General features: G+C 40.2%; 2 protein-coding genes across 2 annotated transcripts; both read left to right on the forward strand.

Annotated features, from left to right (window-relative positions):
* The first annotated feature begins 11,406 nt into the window (after positions 1-11,406).
* Positions 11,407-12,394, forward strand: LOC125761304 (uncharacterized). Its single transcript, XM_049422300.1, has one exon. The coding sequence runs from the start codon at positions 11,627-11,629 to the stop codon at positions 12,377-12,379; it is 753 nt and encodes a 250-aa protein (XP_049278257.1). The 5' UTR covers positions 11,407-11,626; the 3' UTR covers positions 12,380-12,394.
* An 8,646-nt stretch (positions 12,395-21,040) lies between these two features.
* LOC125761296 (uncharacterized) lies at positions 21,041-22,887 on the forward strand. The gene is made up of 3 exons (XM_049422291.1): positions 21,041-21,722; positions 21,818-22,007; positions 22,083-22,887. The coding sequence occupies exons 1-3, from the start codon at positions 21,347-21,349 to the stop codon at positions 22,444-22,446; spliced, it is 930 nt and encodes a 309-aa protein (XP_049278248.1). The 5' UTR covers positions 21,041-21,346; the 3' UTR covers positions 22,447-22,887.
* Positions 22,888-23,377: the final 490 nt, after the last annotated feature.

Below are 23,377 nucleotides of genomic sequence, written 5' to 3' on the forward strand. Positions count from 1 at the left end.
GTAGTAGGTAAGTGGCGCTAGCTGGCACGTTAATGCCAGCCAGTGATACAAAGATAATGAAGGCAACTGGCGTGAATGATAGGTACACTTGCTGCGAATTCGTATCATTGCCATCCAGCTGCAGGCGAAGGATTATGCGACAATTTTCACATTAAACCATTAGAGAGAATTTTAATTATTTCGCATGAACGAGATGTTTCATGCGTTGAAAATTGGGAAGTTGCGATTGGAAATAACTTAAAGTACGATAAACGTAGCTTAAATGTTTTTTTTTCTTGCTGCTTGATTGATGTAGATGTAATCGTTCTGCTAGATTAAATTAAATTAAAAGTTTCATCAATGGCACGCGATTTGAAGTCAATGTTATCCAAGATGCCAAAAGCCTTTTTTAAGCTAATAAACGTAAATTTCGAACCGCAGAAGCATTTCCTATAAATCTGAAATTTATTTTGTTAAAGTTTGATCATGGTTGTACTTAACAAACTTAATGCTGTTGTAAGCTTTTATGATATTAACTACATTTGTTAACTCTTTTTTCTTTCTTTTTTTAAATGCTTCAAAAGATAGATAGTAGACTGACCAATAAAACGTCAAATTATGATGAAGAATACACTGTTTAGTTGAAAGAATACTTTTAGATTTTATGTATTAATATTAGGCAATGTTTTTCTTCAAAAATTTTAAGACAATTGAGGCTTCACACCTCCAATTCAACGAATCATTCCTTTGTCGGTCGGCATCTTTGTTGCTAAAGAACTTTAAAGCTTTAACATGGTATTGTGAACAGTATCTTATAATTAGTTACACTTGCGTATTTGTACAGCAGTTTTAAATACATACAGAGTAGATCTTAAGAACTGGAATAGTTCCCTGGAATCCATGTTAATTACAGTTCTCAGTACGTTTTATCCTCTTGGATACTTAAATCCTTTCCCATTGGGGCGGCCCGGTGGTGCATGTGATAAACGGCGCCAGTCCACACGGCCGGACCGGGTTCAAATCCCATTCGGACCGTCCCCCCGTAGCAAGGACTGACTATCCGGCTATGTGGTAAAAATAAGTCTAGTAAGCCAGAAATGGCCGGCGTGACCTGTAAGGTGATTAAAGCCAAGAAGAGAGAGAAAGAGAGAGAGAGAGAGAGAGAGAGAGAGAGAGAGATACTTAAATCCTTTACCTAACATGGTTTGACATGTGAAATTGGGGATATTGGAATAATAAACATTATATTACACAAAATTGTGTGTACACAAACTTTACGGAGTAACTATAACTGCAGCTTTTTAATATTTTCGCAAATATTATCCTCAACAAGTTTCTCCGCAAGTGTCCCTATGGTCTTGGTTTGGCGGACTCTCTTGCAAGCGTGCGTTCATGTTGTCCCGACTAATGTTGAATCTTTTAGCACTGGTATCTCACCTACAGCACATTAATCTGGCTCAATGGAAAGTTTGGGACTAGATTTGGGGTTAGATTCCACGGTGTGGATCATCCTTTATGGTCCTTTATGGAATCTGAAGCCGCAAGACTATCCTGGATAAGCGTGGTCGTGGCCGTCGGCAGACATACACATATCAAAGATGTCTTGGATGGCTGGGAATTAAAGTACACGAGGCTTATCTTTCGCTTTGTCAGGGACAACGGTCTACTTCTTATCCTTCCATTTCCCTTTTAGCCTCTTCTTATACGTCTTTTGTTATCAGTGGTGTTGTCTTTGTCGATCAATATTAAATGTAGTGCCAAATAATAGTCGTTGAGTCACGTCGCCAGTCGCCTTCAAGGACACCAACAAAGCCGCAAAAGGGAATCAGAAAGGTTAGGGTATTCTATTTTGTTTGTTTAAACCAGACAGAAACCTTAGACAGAACTTGACAAAATACATGGAGGAAATGCCTTGTGGAAATAGTACACACTTCAGCTCTATGAGGCTGGAGACTTAACATTAGTAGTCTTGGCATCAATCTTAACAGAGCTGATTGTTTTTATGGGGAAATAAAAAAAAAATTCAACTTTTTGTCTTCTTCCATATTCTTAATCACATTCCAATAATGACATCATTAAAGCTGGGATTACACTTGTGAGGTAAAGAGAAATTATTTTCGCGTTTTTTAATCTCTATATCAGCTAAAAAAAGAATTGCTTTACACGAAAAGCATAACCTTATTAGCGAAATCAAATCATCCAATCTAGTTTGAAACGCTAATAATAGTTCGCACTCTATTTAAGCTATTTTGAATGGTTGTTTTCACTTTCATGCACTCAGCCGTAACGAGCCAATAATTTTTGACAAATAAGTTCTCCATTTATCGTCAACTAGCGCACTAGGTAAGCAAACAACGGAACCCTAAGCCCCATCCCGAAACGGGCGTGAAACTGGAACGAACTCGTGTGCCGAATATGCACGCGAGTTACGGTTTAATTAACCTTGACTCACCGAAAATCCGTGCCGTGCGTACACCCGTTCGTGCGTACGCGACTAACGCGGAAGGGTAAATTTCATTCTCTCTTTCTCTCTGCTGTCTCGGGCAGAAAGCACAACGGCTCGTAATTACATCGTCCTAAAAGGTGATCGTAATAGTGTGTCATTTAATTTTTCACGCTTACTTGGCACCAGCCGTGGACGCACAGTGGCGAAATAGTTACTACACGCAGGTGAGACATCGCTGTGTAAATGTCACACCCAGGATAGAAATGGGACCTGGAAGAAAATGGGAAAGCTAGGGGTGAGAGGACGTTTGAATTGAATTTCAACTTCACACTTTGCCTGTGACTGCTTTTGCTGGCGTTGCCATCCCCCAGGTAGAGTGGAGTCCATTAGACGAGCCCAAAGTCATCGGAATTGGTCAGCCGCCATGTAAAAATGAAGCTTTCTCCGAAGCTTTTATTTTCATTCCTTCTGGATTGATTGATGGCAGTGGGCGTTCTATTCGTGCTCTAGCATCAGCGGGGAAGTGGTGTCTTTTAATTAACCTACTTCCTATTCCAGGGAGGAGGTCCGAGTCGGTTTGCCCATGGAGTACAAAAGCTTTTAGTGAGGCGTCCGATGGTACGGTTGGCGTCTAGGAGTTGTGGTGTGGTGACTGCACTATCAATTATCAATCATCACCTGCGAACACAATACCTCCCCAAATACGAAAGGGGGTGAAATAGAGGCGGGGGGTGGATAGAGGTATCGAGGTATAGAGGTATAGAGTATCGTAGAGCAAAAACGTATCCATTAGTCTGCGTTCAATGGAAATATCTCGTAAAAGGATCCGTTTCGTGCCAAACGGCTGTTTCGCATCATGCTGAAACCTTCCGGGCGGCTCCTTCGGCCTTGACCTTCATTGCCAACACCTCTTCCGTGAAAGCCATGGTCACCCGATAGTGGTGGTCTGTGCCGTTTCCAAACACTTTCCCGTGTGTGTGTCTGTGAGTTTTCTACCTGAAAACAACCCGATGCCCGATGATGACTGCGCGATCTGCTGGAATGTGAATGACACAAAGGTGTTGTGCATGGCTTGCTTTCGATATCCTACCGTCTCGGCTCATGCGGGAACATCATCATACGTCCAGTGACGCGTCACACAGTGACCCACAAACATATGCCCGCGTAGAAATGCGACGAAACTTTTACTGGCCCCTGGCTGAACTTCGTCTCTTATTCCACTTTCGCATTGGTGCCGATGGTCCGTGTTTGGTAGTGGGTGTCTGTTTTATTTTGTTGTTGTTTTCTTTCCCTGGACCTTGTGGGAGAGAAATTTGTAATTTCATCATTTTGATAAATATTTATTGTGAGCGAACCAGTATCCCCCCGTTCGCAGTCGTGTTGGTTTACCATGTTACCCACAATGTGGTTGGAAGTATTCATTCGCATTTACTCGTTTGCATGCGATGCTTTGTGTGTGAAATATGTTTTAAGGTAATTTGTGTGCCCTTTATGTTGGAATGGTTCTGGAGTTCCAGGAGATCATTTACACGAACGATGCATTACAAAAATCTTAAAAAATGGTGAAAAATTTGATAAATGCTTTTTGTTCAAATGAAAGTTTTTGGTAAGCCATTTTTTTTTAATATTTAATTTTACATTTGATTTGATGACCACTCAAAGAACAAAACCATTCATCATAGAATGCCTATTTTAAAACAAAAAATACATTGCAAAATACAAGAATTAAATTTTCAGTTTAATTTTCTATCTGTAAAAGATAAAGCATAATAACAGTTTAATCATAATAATGTCTTATTGGGCATTCAATGTAAATAGTAATGCTGCAATTATAATATTTCCCGAGAAGACTTAAAACCGTTGTTGCCTTTATTGTATACACAGCTAACAATTTAATTTATTCATATATTTATTTCTTTATTCATTTCATCAGTTACTTTTTTGCCCATCCTGAGATTCACAAATCATTACAAATAGTTCGTTTTATTTAAGCTAGGTAAATTGTTTTTGATGTTGCTATTCTTGGATATCGTAAACCAAATTACAATGAACAAATTGAATCAAATCAATTGATTAATATTAAAAAATAATCTATCAATTTATCAGTTAGCTCATTGCTATCATTGCTTATTTTATATTCCTGTACACTTCATTATTTTTATGATGATTGTTTTAAATAGATTTTTTACGGAAGCAAGTCATAAGTAGTTAAAGAAATTATTTTAAATTTTGTGAACAAAATTTGATTTTCTTTCGTATTATAAAAATAATAGAAGCTCTTAAATTAAATTCCTTTATGATCACAAATGATACGTGCAAATGGTTACAAATGGTTATAAATGAAGCTTACATCAGTCATGGCGTAATGTATCCGAATCTAAACTGTGAAATTTCCATTATTTTAATCAAATACCGTACCGACTAATCCGTAAATCATCCGCTTAAATGACTATTCCGTTTGATGGTACCACTTACACGCCACCACTATGTAATGAAACCATTTGCATCGTTGAGAGAGATCAAAGGACTCACTAATGTTGGTCTGACCGGAGGGAAATGCCCAACGCATGAAGTTAATAATCATTAGCATTGCGTTGCTTGCTTCCAATTTCTTCCACCACTAAGTACCGGAACTTGTTTAGAGTGCTTGGGGAGTGTCACTCGATGGCTACTAGTCAACCATTATGCGTAACGACGGTAATTTGTCATTGCACCAAGAGCAGTAGCACATGATCGGCACCAATAATGACGAGTGGACATACATAATATGTAAAACAAAAAAACAATTAATGCATCCGAGTGTAGGTGCTAGTGATGAAATGTATGTTGTCCAATTTCCTGAACCAGCGCTTCAGGCACGTGACATGACCATTTATCACCATAGCGAACATGAGCATTAACCAAGCCCGTAGGTAGTACGTGCAAATGCACTCCTGGCCGTATGGACCACACACAAACACACACGCATTGTGAACCGGGCGGGAATGCGTGAACAACCATGGAGACAAAACCAAAAGCAGCCATAAAGTATTCTGCTTACGATCCGCTACGAACTAATGACAAAACTCGTCCAATGTTGGCACCGCGAGAGTTAAGCCCCCCCGTCAGCGACCGTAGTATGAATCCGTATGATGGCATACATATAGAAGGTGCAGCATAGAAAAAGAAAGTTTTTGATTTTGAGTTGTATGTTTTATCCCCACGCGGTCCACTAAAGCGTTCCACATTTAAATGCGATCGCACCGATGACACTCGGGGCTACGTACTTTTGTAGGGAAGGGATAGTATTATGGTTTGCTTTTCACCATCAGACTTCTCGTAATGTCGTTGTATGTTTTGCTTTATTTTTGGGACGTTTCGTCAAGTGAACCAGTGTCACGCTGCTGATGTGCAAAGTGTCGTGCCAGCGAACGATATTGATCCTTTTGCCATGGTGCTTCATTGATGGAATATTGATACGTGGTGGTCGGGGCATCGTACTTGTACCGCGCTAAATGAAGACCTCCGTGGTTGGATTCCGAGTACGAATACCAGTGAGCAAAAACACGAACGCTGCGCTTGTCACGATGGTTTCCCTCCCTCCCTGTAGTGGCTAAGTTGAATGTTTAATCTTACTATGCGCTTAGTTCGCTCCATCATTTTTCGATACAAAATCAGAATCGAGTTTGTTGACTGGTGTACTTATCCTTGCGCCATTCCTCATCAGGGGACGAAAAACTCCCCTACTGGAACGTGCTTAAATTCTCTAAATTCTACACCAAACAGTAGCAAGGGAGCTTGCTTCAGCTTGTTCCAGCTTCGGGGCGGAACTGAGCGATTGGCAAAGTTTTAATTAAATTTCTTAAGTGCTGTTCCTCGAAGGGTAACCCTTTCGATGGAGATTTTTAAAAGAAAACATTCTAATGCCACCAAAACTGGATGGAGACGCTTTTAAACACGGAACAGCAAAAAAAACTCTAGCAACTTCAGCTTTGAAATATTCTTCTGAAAATGTTCTTTCTTGTCGGTTGCTTTGCAGAAAATGCACTATACACAGAAATTGATGGTGTAGTTGGTGTGCATGAACCAAAAATACCCTCTATTTTCGGACCAGATCGATTGGGTTTGCTTTCCGTAGTTAAACAATTCATGTACTGCTGTTCGGTGAGCGTACTACCGGTGTAGAAAGCACCGGTATGGAGTACAATGCATTTTCCCAAGAGCTTAAATTTCAATGTACAAGCATAATAGGGACGAATCGTTTGTTTGATGTGTAATAGAGAGTTAATTGAACACAGCTTTTCTGTTCTTGTTAACCGTATTTTCAACCTGATTTGTAATCCCTGGTGCAGGTATATTGATGGTAGAACTTGGTTCACTTGAGCATTTGTTTGATTTTATTCACCAAAAGAGATGGTAAAAAAATTACATCTTTTTGGAATTAAAACCAATTGAACGTGCATTGAAGTCTTGTGAATATTATTGATGGACGGTAGAGCAGTGTTGGTCCATTGCCTACATTCGGGGATTTTGCAGATGAAAGAGCTCGACCTCAAAAAACGCTTGGAAACTGAATGTAGGCAATGGGTATATGTACTGCGTATTGCATACATTTTTGTCGACATTGTCGATATTGCACAACGGGCTCGCATGAAGAGAATATTTAAACAATATATTAAATGCTGTAGTTTTATAATTTGCATTTTCATTTTTGTTTAATTAATTTTTATTTAAATTACAACTTTTTTTTACAACTATGTGACAACTTTTTAACTTTTTCGATGAAATGGTTTGTAGTAATTTTTATTATGGCGAAAGAGTTCTGATTGATATGAATGACAGTTACACATTCTTACTCGTATCAGTGTTTTAAACGATATTTTTTTATTCAGGTAGAACGGCCTGGACGTATTGATAATTATCGTTTTAAATGTTTACTTTTTTATATAAAACTTGTCATACATTACATAAAACCTATTAAATTAAATTAAATTACATTATTTTAAATAGGGAAAGGTAAAAGACTAATTTCAGTTGAAAATAATGATTTGAGAATTCCTTGTAGTTCTTATTTTTAAATGCAACTTCTCTACTATGAATAAATTAAAATACTATTTGACATTTCCTTATTACTTTCACCAGTGTTGTAAATTTAAGACTTAAATTCATTTTATTCATATAACCATGATTAATCTTAAAGGTTGTACAATTATCTCATGACACATTTTTACAGTATTTTTCTTTTTACTGTCAATACATTCATATCATTTTGGAAAATTTAACAAATGATTGACATTTAAATTATTTCGTTGTTTAAGTAAGGCTGTACCGAGACCAATTATTGTATTGACAATTAAAAATGATCTGTGAAAAATAAGTAGCTAATTTTTGAATGTGTTTTAAGTTGACAAAACTAATTTTCAGAGAACTAAATGTAAACAGTATAAATAAATAAATCAAAGCAACAGAATGACTCGAGACATGGTTAAAGTAACGATTTAACATTAAGCGAAATTAAATTATAACGTCAACAAGACAATTGCCTACGGTCTTCAGTGATGCCACTTCCGAGACGGTGACCGTTGGGCCTACTTACCTCTTTTCCAGATGAATTTTCCGCTACTTTCATAGTGCGTGTAAGTGATCTACTCTCTCGATCTTTTTGCCCTCCATCAATCTCCCATTGCGTTGTTCTGATTTTCGACGTTCTCGACTTCGTCTCAGATTCGTCTTTTGTTAGACGAGTGCTTGTTTGTGAGCTCGCACTGCAAAAGGCTTAATTTCCGTTCGTCCATACGTTACCAAAAAGGTAACCGTAAGCACGCATACTGGGGTTTGATTTTTATAATTTAACTGACGGATCATGCTGATATGAGTAGCTCGATTAGAGGCAAATCTAGATAATCGAGCGCAGATCGCGGCAGGAATGGGCGCATTAGTTACCGATTGCGTCTACCACCAGTTTCGTACGTACATTTCACTTTTCCATGCATTACCCTAGCGCTTCTGTTGGTCTATTCTGGGTTTGCTCAACTTTCTACTGGCTTCGCTTCCGGATGGAACAGTGCAAAATTAGCGATTATTACGGAACACCACATGTCCGATGGTGCAATGGGGCATTTGGGATGAGTAGCATCGTCCGTCCATGCTGTATGGTATAACGTATGTTTTAGTCTACAAGATTGAAGATTGTTTGTCCAATGGTAATCATTTTTGCATGCTAATGGACATGGTATGACCCCGAAGCAATCATTCATTCCGAGAAGGTTTTGTTTTTGCGTCAAAAAATCGGGTTTGTAAAAGGGTAAAATTAGTTCTGAGAATATTTGCGATATTTTCATTTTACTTATGAACCATAATGATGGCATGATACAGGTTTGTTTACAGCAAAAAAAGGTACAGTTTGTTTAAAAAACATATTGTGTCTCAATGGCCACCAAAGGTGGAGAAATAATAATCAAAGTCTAAAATTTCCATCACTAACATTTTACAAAAAAGTCACCTACACGTTCCAACTTCCTGTACATGTCGAAAACATCTTCAACAAAGCAAAGAAAACATGCAAAATACAACCGTAATGCTACGGTTTATCACAGTAAAATAACTTCTTAGAATCAAATAAAGCTGCTATCCCCGCAAGCAGAACATCCACATCAATCATCCCTTAGAAAGGTTAATGGTTCGGGTCTGATGCCGATGATTTCGCTTTCGCTCGAAACGCCCAAAATGTTCCACCGCAACAGTAAGCCAGGTCTATGTGACATTTTGAGTTGATCCTTCTTTTTTTTTTTTGGTCTGCTCATACCATACAAACAGTTAGATGTTCTTTTGCTTTGCATCAAAGGCGCCCCAAAAAACACCTTCCGACAATGCGGAACTGACGCATAAAATTGACCCATTTTGCCTCTAAAACGTCGGTGTGGGACCATTTCGGGATGAGGGCTGCGGCTGGAGCACACTTCATGCGTGAATGATCTACCTTAGGGTTTGATGCGTAGGCCATATGGGACCGGTACCATTGCCTACATTTAGACGGTCTGCGTGAAAGTGAAACTGGCAATACGAAATGGTCTGCAAGTGCGGTGTCCAGTGCAGGGAATGAATGAATTACGGTTCGCTTCATTGAAGCAGGTGTCGAAGCGAATTACAGTCGATCCCTATGGAGCCACACTCTGGTACGTATAATAGCGACGAATTTGTCTTGTTACCCGCTAGTCGCAATGTTTGCTACCACCAGCCATCAGCCGGGCAGTACCCGCTAAGAATCGAACCAAAGAGGTGGTAGAAAATCGATGAAAATGATTCAATGGAAACATACCGGTTCAAGCAGTTCCTTACCACACTCAATTGGGTTAATCATTGAGTTTCGGGGTATTTGTTGCCAGTTTCTCGGCCACCGTCACAATGCTAACGGAATACGACGTTAAGCACGGGATGCTGCCGAAGCACCTTAAAGGTTGAGACACATTGGAGCAGAACAGTTGATAGCTCAATTAGTGCGCAATCGTATAAATTATGCATTCAGCGATGAAAGTCCGGGATTGTACGGGATACGAAGTGATCACAAAAAAAAGGACAAACATTATTATGTCCCTAGCATGGCCCGAGATGTCTATCGCATACATATACTTCCCGGCATTGAGGAAACCATTGAGCAGCTTTCACCATATACGGTCCTTTTCGGAGGTGCCATTTAGGTTCGATTTGTGGCGATCACACAAACACTAGCGCCACGTGTTTAGCCCTGGTTGGCGACAGGCTTTTCGGGGTGGTTTTCCGCCCCAAAGGGAACCAATGAAGCATTAATTTATTGACCGGATTTTCTCTCGTCGGCAATCGTCAGCCGGGAAACGATGGCGTCTGTTTTGTGTCGGCGTTTATTTGCCATTGCCACAATAGTACAAAGAACGAGAAAATGTTTCCTGAAATGAGCGAATAAATTTTTCCGATGTTGGGTTTGACGATTTCTTTCGGTTGATCGAACCGAGCTATGGAGTGTGGTAAGTCGTTTCACGGGAAGAGTGAGATATGGAAATGAAAAAAGCCCTTATGTTTAATACACATTTATCTTAGTGCATAAAAAAATAGAGCAATGTTGTTAATTTTTTTTAATTAATTTTATTTAGAATTAACGAAGATGACGCACCCCGGAATATCTTTCATTAATCCGGTTAAAATTTACTAGTACAATTACTGAATAAATAACAACAGCAAATAAATAGTGTACATTATATGTTTTTTTATTTATCTTTTATCTATTTTTAGTTCATAAGTGTTAACACTTTGGCCTTTCTAAGCGATTATATAAAAATCATAAAAATCTTGAATTTAATTCCAAGTCTTATCTAATGTAGAAGTTTATTAGCTTAAGTTATCTATTAATTTTCTTACAATTGTTAAATACTTGATTAATGAAAGTTTTACTATTACACATTGTAGTTGGTAGTGTATACTGATTTTTTACCACGAAAATATACACAGGAATAAAAAGAACCTTGTCATTTTTTTTACTTGAAAATAAGTTTGACTTAAAAACAATGTTTTTTTTCACGACGAAAGTACATTTTTCATAACGACAGTAGATAGAAATTTTTAGATAATTAACCTTATAATGTTCCAAATCTGTTCCATTATTAAATTACCATTTTCGGCGTCATACGAGTAACAGTTTACTTTCCTTTAAGTAGACATTCAACAAAACGCACCTTCATCAACAGCAATAACAACATAAAGACAACAAAACCCGAGAGAAAAACAAAGCCCTAAGAGAAGTAGTGCAGTTGGCATTAGAAACTGTAAGTAATCAATTTCTGCGGTTGATCGTATGACTGATCTTATTATGGCTCCATAGCTCCCGTGGCTGCTAACCGAATTGGGCTGGGGCTGAACCACCGGGAGGAACACCATTTCTCCCCGGGTTTAGCGGTACGCGGCTCTGGAAGCTCGGGAGGAAATGAATTCGATCACGGCCATGGTCATTCTAGTGCTCCACGGACGCCGGAGCAGGTAGATTTAGTTGTATAAAAGCAACTTGCGCAATTGCTGCCAAACATCAGTCGTTGTTCAGCTGCTCCCGGTAGAAGTACCCCATCGTTCCAGCATTTCAGTTTCCATCGCAGTACAACCGAATCGGTGTTGGGCACTTCGCTGAAAAAAAAGCTGCGATTTATTGTTTCGTGTTTGTAGTTTTGGTGTAATTGTGCCGCATTTGTCAGGATCAAAATGAAAGTGTTCATTGGTGCATTTGTGTTGGTCGGATGCGTGCTCGCATACGGATCGGCTCTCGCCACACCGGGTGCTAAGGATTGTAGTGGAACGGACGGTGGTCTATCTTGTCACGGTGCCAAAATTGTGCGCAACCTCGTACGACGACTGGCACGTTCTGGGAAAGCGGACGATGCGCTGAAACTTTTCCCGGGTGTAGAAATTGTAGCCAATGACAATACAGAGGAACGTGAGCGATCGTTGAACGAAGTGATGGACGATGATCGTACCATGTTTGGGCGCTTTGCCCGCTACCTGCAGAGCCACGAGTTGAAAATCAATTTCGGACAGCTGGTGCAGCGCACCGACATCCAGGAAGCGATCCGTACGGCATTCGGTGCGATGGATCAGGAGGTGATTGCGGACGTTGCAGAGGCCCGCAAGAAGGATAAGGGTGGCCTGGGAGCGATCATGATGATGGGACTGATGATGGGCAAACTGTTGGCAGCGCTCGGATTCGGTGGCGTTGGACTGCTTGCACTGAAGGCTCTCGGTGTTTCTATGATTGCACTGCTCCTGTCGGCCATTTTAGGACTGAAGAAGCTTACCGAACACGGTGACCATAAGGGACGGCACAACGATGAACATTTTGAAGTACACTCGGAGAATCAGCACGGACACGACGGCGGTGCCCGAAAGCGCCGTTCGGTTGAGACGGAAACCATCGCTAATCAGATGGCTTATAGTGGCTGGGCACAGCTTGTTCAGTGAGCTGAACAGTGGAAGGGGGTAGGAATTGGCAGTTAATTAAATTATTTATTTGTCCAACATAATTTATTACTACATGTGTAGAGCCAAACTGATTACGGGCTAATCTCCAAAGGAAACTCAATAATAAAGTCGAACCGAATGCAGTATCAGGCGAGCAATTAAAGGTGGCTACAAACTGTTCAGTAACTGTCTAATTTGTATTCGAATGCTTTAGTTCAGCAGTGCACTAAGAACATTGATTTTGAAAATTCATTTTTTTTGCATTTGTTTATTAATTTATCGCATAGAAAGAAATTATGAATTAAATCTCATTCACCGATTCGATATCAAGGAGCCCAAGAAAAGCAAAAGTGCCAAAAACGTCTTCGTCTTAATTTAACTATATTATTGCAGGGTTCCCTCCGTTCTTGATCACGCCAGCGATGTGTGAACTCCAGCTGGATTAACACCTATGCAGAGACTAAAGAGTGTTCAGAGGAAATTTACACGCTTCGCAGAACGTAGATTTCTTCACGGGTAATCCGTTCCTGTGCCCTCATATTCTCTCCGCTGCCGATTATTGGGTTTAATGGGCATTGTATCTTTTCCTCCGAATTCGATGTTCATTCCCTTCTAGCTTCTTTACCCCTGTATGCCCCCTCTCGTCGCGGCAGGCTTCTCATCTTTATAGCGAACCCGTCGTTCGGTTTTTGTCCAAAATGATCTCTGGTTAAGAACATGAAGTTTTTTTCAATAAAGTTTCGTTCGATTTCAATCTTCCCATTTCCTATTTCCGCATTCACCTTTTCGACTGATGTACTCATTTCCCGTAACTGTCCCAACCTCCGATCAAACATTATTCCATATCAAAACTTCCTTTTCCCCGAGATACTAAGAAAACATTTAGTAACCCATGTGGTATGTGATAAACGGCGCCGGTTCACACGACAGGAGATGAGAATAACAATTCGTTTTAGTGAATTTACTCAGAGTGAATGAGTCGTTATTAGGAGTCAGCTCGTTTAACGACTCATTTCGGAATCATAAAAAACCCCGGCATAAATCTCCTAAGGCCTTAGGAAGATTTATGGACAAAATTTTATAAATTGATTTATTTTAATGCGAATTTGTAAAAATAAATTTCTTTTCACTCAAATTATGCTTTAAGTAAAAAAAACAATAAAAAATAAGGAAAAAATAATAAAATTATAAAAATTTGAAAATTTCATAAGGCTATAGACTTAGTTTTTTTGGAAAAATTTAGGACAAACGGTGGTAATAAGTTTCTTTTCACTCAAATAATGCTTTAAATTAAAAAAAGAATAAAAAATCAGAAAAAAATTTTAAAAAATTTCAACTCGAAAATTTCCTAAGGGTTACCCCTTACGTTTTTTTTGGGTAATTTTGCAAAAAAAATAAATTGATTTATTTTAATGCCAATTGGATGCAATGTGTTTCTTTTCACTCAAGTAATGCTTTAAATAAAAAAAAAGAGTGAAAAATAATAAAAAAAATCAAAAAATTCAAAAAAATGAAAATTTTCTAAGGCTCATTTTTGCACCAAGTTTTGCCTATAACTCGGTCGGTATCTAACGGATTGCCAATCTTTAACCTGTGGTCGATAGATGGCACCAATGGCTACATTTTCCTTTTGGACAGCCATGCTCTCTGGTGTCCGTGCCAGAAGTTATTCGAGGAACCAAGTTCCTTACCCTGTTTGAGAAAATGTCAAATTTTCCTCATTTTTACACCAAGTTTTGCCTATAACTCGGTCGGTATCCAACGAATTGCCAATCTTTAACCTGTGGTCGATAGATTGCACCAATGGCTACATTTTCTTCTTAGACGGCCATGCCATCAGATGTCTGTGCCAGAAGTTATTCGAGGAACCAAGTTCCTTACCCTGTTTGAGAAAATGTAAAAATTTCCTCATTTTTGCATCAAGTTTTGCCTATAACTCGGTCGGTATCTAACGGATTGCCAATCTTTAACCTGTGGTCGATAGATGGCACCAATGGCTACATTTTCTTGTTGGACAGCTATGCCATCAGATGTCTGTATGTCTGTAAGGTGTCTCAGATGTTTCTATAAACATGCTTATCTCCTAAGGCTAAAAAATTTTAAAATGTGATATATTTTAATGCGAATTTGTTGCAATAAGTTTCTTTTCACTCAAATAATGCTGTAAATAAGAAAAAAATAAAAAATAATAAAAAAATACTTTAAATTTGGCAGTAAATAAATCTGCTATAAAATCAGAGGCGGATCCCGTTTCATGTCCATGCCGATTGGACTAGCCCGCTTGTTCGCTTATGTAGGTTTGATAGATAGGGAGAGCGAGCAATATATTCATTTGGCTAGTTTGGGTACACATGTATTCCGTTTCAATTCATGTGTATGAAACGATTCGTTCCAACTCATTTTTGTTTCAACTCACTGGCACATTTTTGTTTCAACTCACGTATTTACTCGTTTTGCAAATCGACTCACCACGGCTACATGCTTACACTCGTGAGTGAGTAAGTGAAAAAAGAGTCGCTAAAACTCCTCGTGGTGAGTGAACGAAACTCGTTCAATACAGTTCAATACTCTTACTCACTTTGCACATCTCTAGCAAGGACAGACTATCCTGCTACGTGGTAAAATAATAAGTAAAGGTAAAATACGGCCTGTCCGTTCTAAAAAAATAAAAAAAAAAATGTCCGCATCAGAGCGCGCCCTTCGTTGTGTGAGTGTGTCACTTCGCATGCTTCGCTGCATTGAAAACACCACTCACACGAACGACGAGGATGACGAAAGCACGATCCTTCACTGCGTGCGATTCGAGTTCGGACAAGATGCACCCACCGCCTAACCCCGTCACTAAACACTTAGCGAATTGCGAAAAATTACGAACAGTCGCTATACGTGTATTTTCAGCGAAAAATCGTTATTCGAAGGGCGACTTGACGCCACGACAGTTTTCTGTAATTGAGGAAAGGATAGTTCGATTTTGCTGGCAATAACATGGTCAACAAATACAAAATCAAAAATAAGATCGGTTGAGTGTCATTAAATATTATAAAGTTAAAAAAAACTCGAGTGCCTTTTTGTTATTAAAAGTACGTACGTGTTGTATATAATTCTTGTGAATGTTAAACAGAAGAATGGCTGCTAATTCTAAAAAATTCTAATCTCGTGGATATTTCCCAAAAACAAATCGATAAATTTGCCAATCTCCTAAGGCTATAACCTTAGCTTTTTTTTGGAAAATTTAGCAAAATTTATAAATTAATGTATTTTAAAGCGAATTCGTTGAAATAAGACTCTTTTCACTCAAATGATTGCTGCATTGTTAATGAATATATTGAATATATAACTTGCTTCAACAATGTCGGTATAAACAAGGCGTTTGGCCATCTTGCTAGATAAATATAGCCCACTACATACAGGCATTCTGGTGATGATTACCTGAGTATTGACGGTCATGAAATGAGAAAAAAGATGGACTCGTTCGATTACCCGTATACTAAGGTTTTTATCAGTATGCTACTCGAAGCTGTTTCTAATTTGTGCTATCCGACCTGTAATATACGATCCCAATTATATTTTGCCCGCTGTGCGACTCGGTGGGCATAAACATCTTCGTTCACTTATTTATCTTGTTACAATTTCTTCTGGCTACCGGAAAAATTTTGACAAAATTTTTCAGCGCCAAACACACAAGAAAACAAAACGAACAAATCTGCGGTACTGTTAGCAGCATCCGTTGTTTGCATCACAGGAGTCAGCAGCATCCGACGACGAGCTTTCTTGATGGTCCGTTGTTTTGAAACATCGTCACTGGACTTAAAAAGCTTGCCCTTCTCATTGACTTCATCAAAATAAAAAATATTAATTATTATAATTTTCTTTGTTTAAATTAATTTCATTTAATTCAAAATTATTTTCGCGCTACCGGCTCGATGAAAAACGTAAACAAACCTTGCACGACAAAAGTTAAACAACCTTGAAATTGCGCCAGAATCGCAAAATTAATTTGGAAAATTGAGCTACTTTTGTCGCGTTCGCAAACGCGACAATTGCTAGGCATGTAGTGGCGAGGAAAAATCCAACACCTACCATCAACCACCATTTTTAATGTTTAAAAATTAGCTGATATGCTTTTTTATGATTCTAAAGAAATTGCCTTTTCAAAAATGTGAAAATGTTATCAGTAAATATTTTGAAATAGATATAGTAACATCAACAACAAGCGAAAATACAGTGTAAAAGTGATATGAATTGTCAACATTTACCAAAAAAAAAAATTTCTAAAATAATTTTTGAAAAGAACCAACATGTGATTATTATTAACACTTACTTATTATTTTCATACTATCTCCTCCACATATCTCCCCATCGCAATTCTCTTGGACCACTTGCGCCAGTTACCACATGCACCCACCGGGCCGAGTTCGAAACTTTTCCATGTATTGTGAATTGCATACCTTGCAGGCGAACGATACATTGCGATATATTGCACGCGGTACAATAGACTCTAGTTGAATGAAAACACGGAGAAAATATTTCTGCAGTTATTACGCGATGAAATAAAAAGTAATAAACGTGTTTTTCATTCAACTTTTTAACATTCATTTCAAATACAAATACAATGTAATGTACAGGTGTTAGGCACAAAAAAAAAGTTTCCGCGAATACGGTTGGATAATGAATCGGTACGCATCAAGTGGTACAGTGCATTAAAAGTTGAATAATTTCCACGCACTTTTTTGCTGCTGCACATATCTTTGCCATGGTTTGTTGAACACTTGTTGAGTAGCAATATTCGACAGGTTAGTGCCCAATCGAGAAATATGATATCAATGTGGCTTTGGTTTAACGATCGCTGTTGACTTACGTGTATACTGCATACGTTTGTGCAGTTTGCTTTTTAAAAGTTAAATATTTTAGTTGGATATGAAAATGTGCAGAACACACACACATATTTGCGTTCATCAGCACATTCGATTGTGGTTGCTTTTGCCAGCCACGATGTAGGAGTGTTGGTTCGCCTATTTGCTCATTTGTTTTCCGTAAATTAATATCTCAAATCTTTTTATTGCAATCGAAAACATAATCCTGACTCGTAGAGGCATCCTGGCAACTGAGTGAATAATCTCTGTAAAACAGACGATGCGTTCATAATTAAATGGCATGAGCTTCATGCTATAAGTTTGGAAGCAGTGGTGAAGAGCAATTTGCACGAATAAGCAAACATTAATCACATTACGCGTTGGTATACATCAATGTTCATTTCCCGTTGTACGTTTCAAATACAGAACGAAAAAATCGCAAATGAAAGTGTGAGCAAATGATTAAAATTGAAATGCTTAATTAATCATCGTCCTTATTTTGGAAAATAATTATAAAGCACTTAATGCAAGTCTTTTTAATCTTTCGTTTGAAGATCTTGGATGATGATGATGATGATGAAGATCTTCGGAGGTATAACTTAACAAAAAAATATAAGAAAACGTTTGAATAATAGATGAAATTTCAATAAACTATAAATTTAACATTTTAACATAATATTTACATTTACTTTAAAATTTTGGTTTTTTTATTAAATAACGCTTGTTTTATCATTCAGTGTAATAAATTACCGTATCTCCTTCTCTATGCACTAATTTCCGTTTGTTTACACCAAGTAATAAACAAATATTAGTATAGCTTCTAGTCATATCGAACAGATGATAATGATTGTAATATTAAAAACCAAAAAAGACAGGGCATATTCTCCGAAGCCGCAGTGCCATAAAGAAGAAGAAATTTCAATGATTTCGATACGATTAAATCCACGTGGAATCGTAATGCTAGAAATTTTGTAGCAAACTGAAGCAACAGCCATGCCCTGCTAACATGGTTATATTCACAGGTGACCGAACAGTTTTTGATCGGCCAGCGTAGAGAATACCAAACAAATTAGGCATGGGCATCCGAGCTTTCGTTAATCAAACCCAATGTTGTGTAATAATGAAAACAGCTATTAATTTACTATATTAAGCGGAATATCATAGCTTGTGTTGTGAGATTAGAATGTATATTAACTGCTTAGAAATTTTACAGAAGTTAAATAAATTTTCGGTTTCGATTAAGTTAACTAAATTTCGATTGGTTTTAGGATATTTTTAACAAGTAAAATAATTATCTCATTTTTGTGGTTAATGATCTATAATATCGTTATGGTATTACTCAGAACGCATACGGTATAATTTTATTACAAACAACAGAAACATTGCGTCAGCCGTGTAATGTTTACACCGCAGAGCTAGCCGCAATCTTTTACGCACTATTACTGATAGCAGCGAGCCCTCCGGATCAGTATTACATTTTTACAGATAGTCTAGTGCTATTGAATCACTGAGATCCCCAAAGGCTATTAAGAGTCAGGATTACCTTACTATAAAAATCATTGAACTGCTTGATTCAATGTTCGACAAGGCGTTCAGAATCTGGCTAATTTGGGTCCCTTCTCATTGTGAAATAACTGGGAATGAGAAGGCCGACTCACTGGCCAAATCAGACGTCAAAGAAGGCGCTTTTTATGATCTACCAATCTCGGCCCAAGAATTCCTTCGTTTTCCACAGCAACTTTTCCTGTCTCGCTGGCAGAGCGTGTGGGAGGCGGATGAACTCGGGCGGTTCCTTTTCTCGATCTCTTCTCAAGTGTCGCTGCGGCCTTGGTTCGGTGCAGATCGTGCATTCATCCGGATGATATCTCGACTCATGTCGAATCATTTCGCTCTGGATGAACATCTAAAGCGTATTAATTTGGCTCAGACGAACGTCTGGGGCTGCGGCATTGGATTCCACGATGTGGATCACCTTCTGTGATCCTGCGTGGAATTTGAAGCCGTGAGACCCTGTTTGATAAGCGCAGTTGAGGCCATCGGCAGTCAGCCGGATACACCGATCTGAGCTGGTGTATGTGATATACTGCACTGGTTGTGATATACTGCACGACAGGACTGGGCATCAAATCCCATCTGGACCCCCGTAACAATGACGGACGGACGTGGTAGAAAATAAGTTTAGTAATCCAGAAATATGCCCGGCATGACCTTCGAAATAGTTAACCCAAGAAAAAGAAGAAAAGAAGCTCATGTGATTCAGAAGTTGCTCACAGCTTGAATTACTATTCAGTAGCTCATGTAATTTTTTGTCCTGAAAGGTATATTGAAGGCTCGGAAAAGTTTATTATTAAAACAGATTAGAATTGAAAGTGATTTTTAGTGGGTAACAATCACACTCTACAAACAGGGTAGAGTGAATTGAATTGAATTATAAGATCGAACTCAAGTTGGTAATCGGATGAATGGAGTTTTTATTCAACGAAACCTAGACTTTCGCCAGTCTAGGGATTTTCGATCTTGCTCTTGAAAATACTCCTTTGTCAAATTTATTAAATGACTGCAAAAAAATCGTTCTTCCAATAGCAAAAGAACCTTGAAATTTGCTAACACCCTCAATGTTTTGTCACAGAAACAGATAAAGAAAACTTAATTAAAATCTGACTGCACTTCAACAAAGCTTTGTGTCAAAATTTGTGTTATTCCTACCATTAATGCGTTTATTTGTACTTTCGTTCAATTATCATCAAATGCTTGTTTTTCTCATGGTTATCGTGTGGCTTCCAGAGCGGATGTGACAATCGCAGCATTATAATTCAAACCCAACCATCATTCAACGCTAATGTGTATCGCTTAACAGCTACTGGCGCTTTGGTCCTCTCCCAACGTTTCACAGCACTTAGCCCGTGACTTATGTAAACTCATCCATCTTCTCCGTCAACACGGTGTTGATGGAAAGTGAAAAATCGTAGCCCACGCTGCGAAATCGCACCGCACCGACGATGCACATCCAAATTAACGATAGCACCGGTTCGGATGTTGCATTCTTGCGTATATATATTTTTTTTGTTTTGCACGCTCAGAGGAACCGACTGGAAAACTTTTCCCTCCAGTCATGCGGCGCGACCACGCAACAAGCCGTTACAGATGCACCGGTGCAGTCTGCTAAATGTGCAGTTTGGCCGTATGCAAACAGTTACAGTGTATCGGCTGTAATGTCGAATGAAAAGTGAAAAATTTTAAACATACACACAAATATCTGGCCTGATGCACACACACATCTGGTTGGGTGTTTTTTGGGGTGATATGCATCCTGCAGCTAACTGCAGACAACATGCGGCAAAAGCGATCGTAGCGCTTCGGAGCACTGGAGCACCGCTCTGGCACACTTTTCTTCGCCCGTACTTCTTCGATACGTGAAGATGGATGCGGATCTTTACCGCCACCCGCTTTCCCCTGATCCTCCCTTTCCACCCTCCTTAGTATGGATTTTGCGCGAAATCGTGCACCACCCAGGCGCAAGGATGTGCGGTCAGGCTGGAACGGTGGTGCAAGCTCGCGTGTCCATGCGCTTGTTAATTAATCCAATTGGAAAATGTGCTGTTTGGCTCGGCTTTCAAACAGATCGACGGTACGGGTTCGAGGCCGAACCACCGGAACCGGGGAGGGAGGAATGTTAGAGAGAATTTTCCTTTTCTCTTGGCATAGCCTAGCCCTTGGGGAGATGTCTGTGTGTTTGGGTGTGTGTGTGTTGCTATTGTTGTGGAGGGATTTTCTTTCACCAGCAGTGCCCAGTTTTCTTTACAAGCGTGGGCGTGGTGGGGATGCCCTGCTCAGCAGTGTGTGAAGTGAATAAAACTCGTTGTATTCTCGCAAAATCTATCATTTTATGGCTTCTTAGTGTTTAGTGATAACATCGGATAGAGCACCAAATGAGCGTCTAGTCCGAGTCGTGTGAGTGGCAAAGCAGCAGCAGCAGCAGAGTTGTGGAGTGTGCAAAACAGTGCAGGGATTCAGCCGAAAGGAAAACGCTCCGAAGGATATCGAAAACGCGTTTGATCCTTCTTCGTTGTGTTGTGCTAAAGTGCAAAAGTTAAAACAGTGCGATCGTAGCAAGATGTCGCTCAAGAAGGTGGTGTCGATCCTGGTGATCTGCGTGGTCGCCGTACAGGGTGCCAGTGTGGCGAACCAGAAGGACACGAGCGGGGTCACCGAGCTGAGCTGGGCCTGCATCAACAATTTGAACTGCGTCGCGGGTCTGGCGAAGGATGTCGTCCAGAAGCTGCAGGCACGCCGTTCGATCGACTTCGGCGTGTTCAGCGTACAGCCCGTCGAGCAGATCCCGCTGAGCGTGGAAGGACGTTCGTCCCGTGCACTAGACTTCCTGAGCTCGAACGCACTCCAGGTGCCGGTTGGACCGACCGTGCTCAACATTGAGCGATCGGCTGACTACCCGAACTATGTTGAGGTGTCGCTGCTCAAGAAGGAAGACGGTAGGTTGTGGGGTGGGATGTGAAAAACAGGATACCATATCCGTTCCGGAGTGTTTGGTCATGTGTGTGCGTATGTGTGTTTCTTTTTCTTGCAGGAGCCCGCGGACGCACCCGCAAGCATATGCGCTTCTTTGTGCCCGCGTTCCTGGTCTTCAGCCAGATCGGCTGGTATGCGCTTGCCATCGCCGGCGTAAAGCTGCTTGCGATTAAGGCCTTTTTGGTCGCTAAAATTGCCCTAATTGTCGTAGCAATGATGACGTTCAAAAAGCTCATGGAACCGGTCGCGTAAGTATTTGCGTTACGATTTTAATGTCCGACCGTAACTATCAACTGATCTTCCCCGGATTCTTCCCCGGATAGTGTCATGCCAGCGCCGTACTTCGACCATCCGGAACCGTTCATGATGCCGTACGGTATGGACTTCCACCATGGGTTCGGTGGTGCTAGCAACGACATGTACTCGATGGGACTGGGCGGCCATTTGGGACACCACGACGGACCGTCGGCACTGCACGCATCCGAGGGTGGCCTCGGAGCAGCCAGCAACGTCAATGCGGCCGTCGTCGATGCAGCCGCTTCCACCGCTACGGACAAGTCCAGCAGCTCTCCGGCACAGCCCGTTGCGGTTGCTGGCGGTAGCGAGCGCCATCATTTCAGCGCCGGCAGCAAGATCAAACGGCAAGATGTCTACTCGCAGCCCCAGGCAGCCAAATACTTCAGATAGGCGAAACCAGGTGACCAGCACCAGACACTTACACACACATTCACTCAAACCCAACGTGACCAGCAAGGCGCTTAACTGCAGAGCAAGAAGAAGCAAAAGGAAAGAAAAAAAAGCGTACGACACTCAAGAACTGAAAACTGATGCGGTGTTGAAGATCGCTACAAAACTGGAAAGATCGTCCTACCCGCCATGGTGGTGTCTGTTGTATTATTTGTTTCCAAAACAATTTGATGTCTCCCGGTCGCCACCCCCGGCCGGGTGGTGATCGCGCCGAAGACAGTGAAGCTGACGAATGACTCTGTTTTGCCAAAAAAAGCCAACGATCCTCCAAAGATCGTGTATCCTTTCCCATCGCCCCAATCCATTATTCCGCGTACCTTACTCCAAGCATCCTTCAAATAAAGCATATTTATTTATTTATTTATTACTTGTGACGGAAAAGCGTATCAAGCGTAAGTTCTTTAGTCCGAGTTGAATGGTTGAAAGAAAGCGAATAGCTAGAACATTGATGAAGAAAAACCAAATCGAGATGGTTCTCGTTTTTTCTGTTCATACCCCACTGACAGACTGACCTATTTCCTGTGCCGCTGGAGGAATTTATCGGATCGTTGCATCGAAATTGCAAATGCCCGTTAGTACTCGCTCGTATGGAGGCCCTAATGAGGCTTGGTTGCACGGACGTCAGTACGGACGATGGTCACTGCATCTAGCTCACAGTCGGATGCAAATGTTCGCTTTGGTATTTCTTCCCAACAAACTCATTGCTCACTTATCTGTGCGTGGTTCGTTTTTTCTTTTCGTCTGGCAGTTAATATCACGCGAAATCGCCCCTTTTTTCCTCTTCTCGCTGGTTAAAGCTCGAATGGCCAGCGCTTTTCGGACGCTAGTCATGATAAACGAATCGTAAAATTGCTTCCGCAAACCGCAACGG

This window comes from Anopheles funestus, chromosome 2RL, assembly GCF_943734845.2.
Source record: "Anopheles funestus chromosome 2RL, idAnoFuneDA-416_04, whole genome shotgun sequence".
NCBI classification, from domain to species: Eukaryota; Metazoa; Arthropoda; class Insecta; order Diptera; family Culicidae; genus Anopheles; species Anopheles funestus.

Bases quoted from the DNA above. Each gene is read 5' to 3' on its own strand.
- LOC125761304 (XM_049422300.1), top strand. From the start codon at position 11,627: ATGAAAGTGTTCATTGGTGCATTTGTGTTGGTCGGATGCGTGCTCGCA.
- LOC125761296 (XM_049422291.1), top strand. From the start codon at position 21,347: ATGTCGCTCAAGAAGGTGGTGTCGATCCTGGTGATCTGCGTGGTCGCC. The intron at 21,723-21,817 runs GTAGGTTGTGGG...TTTTTCTTGCAG, and splicing joins GCTGCTCAAGAAGGAAGACG to GAGCCCGCGGACGCACCCGC. The intron at 22,008-22,082 runs GTAAGTATTTGC...TTCCCCGGATAG, and splicing joins AAGCTCATGGAACCGGTCGC to TGTCATGCCAGCGCCGTACT.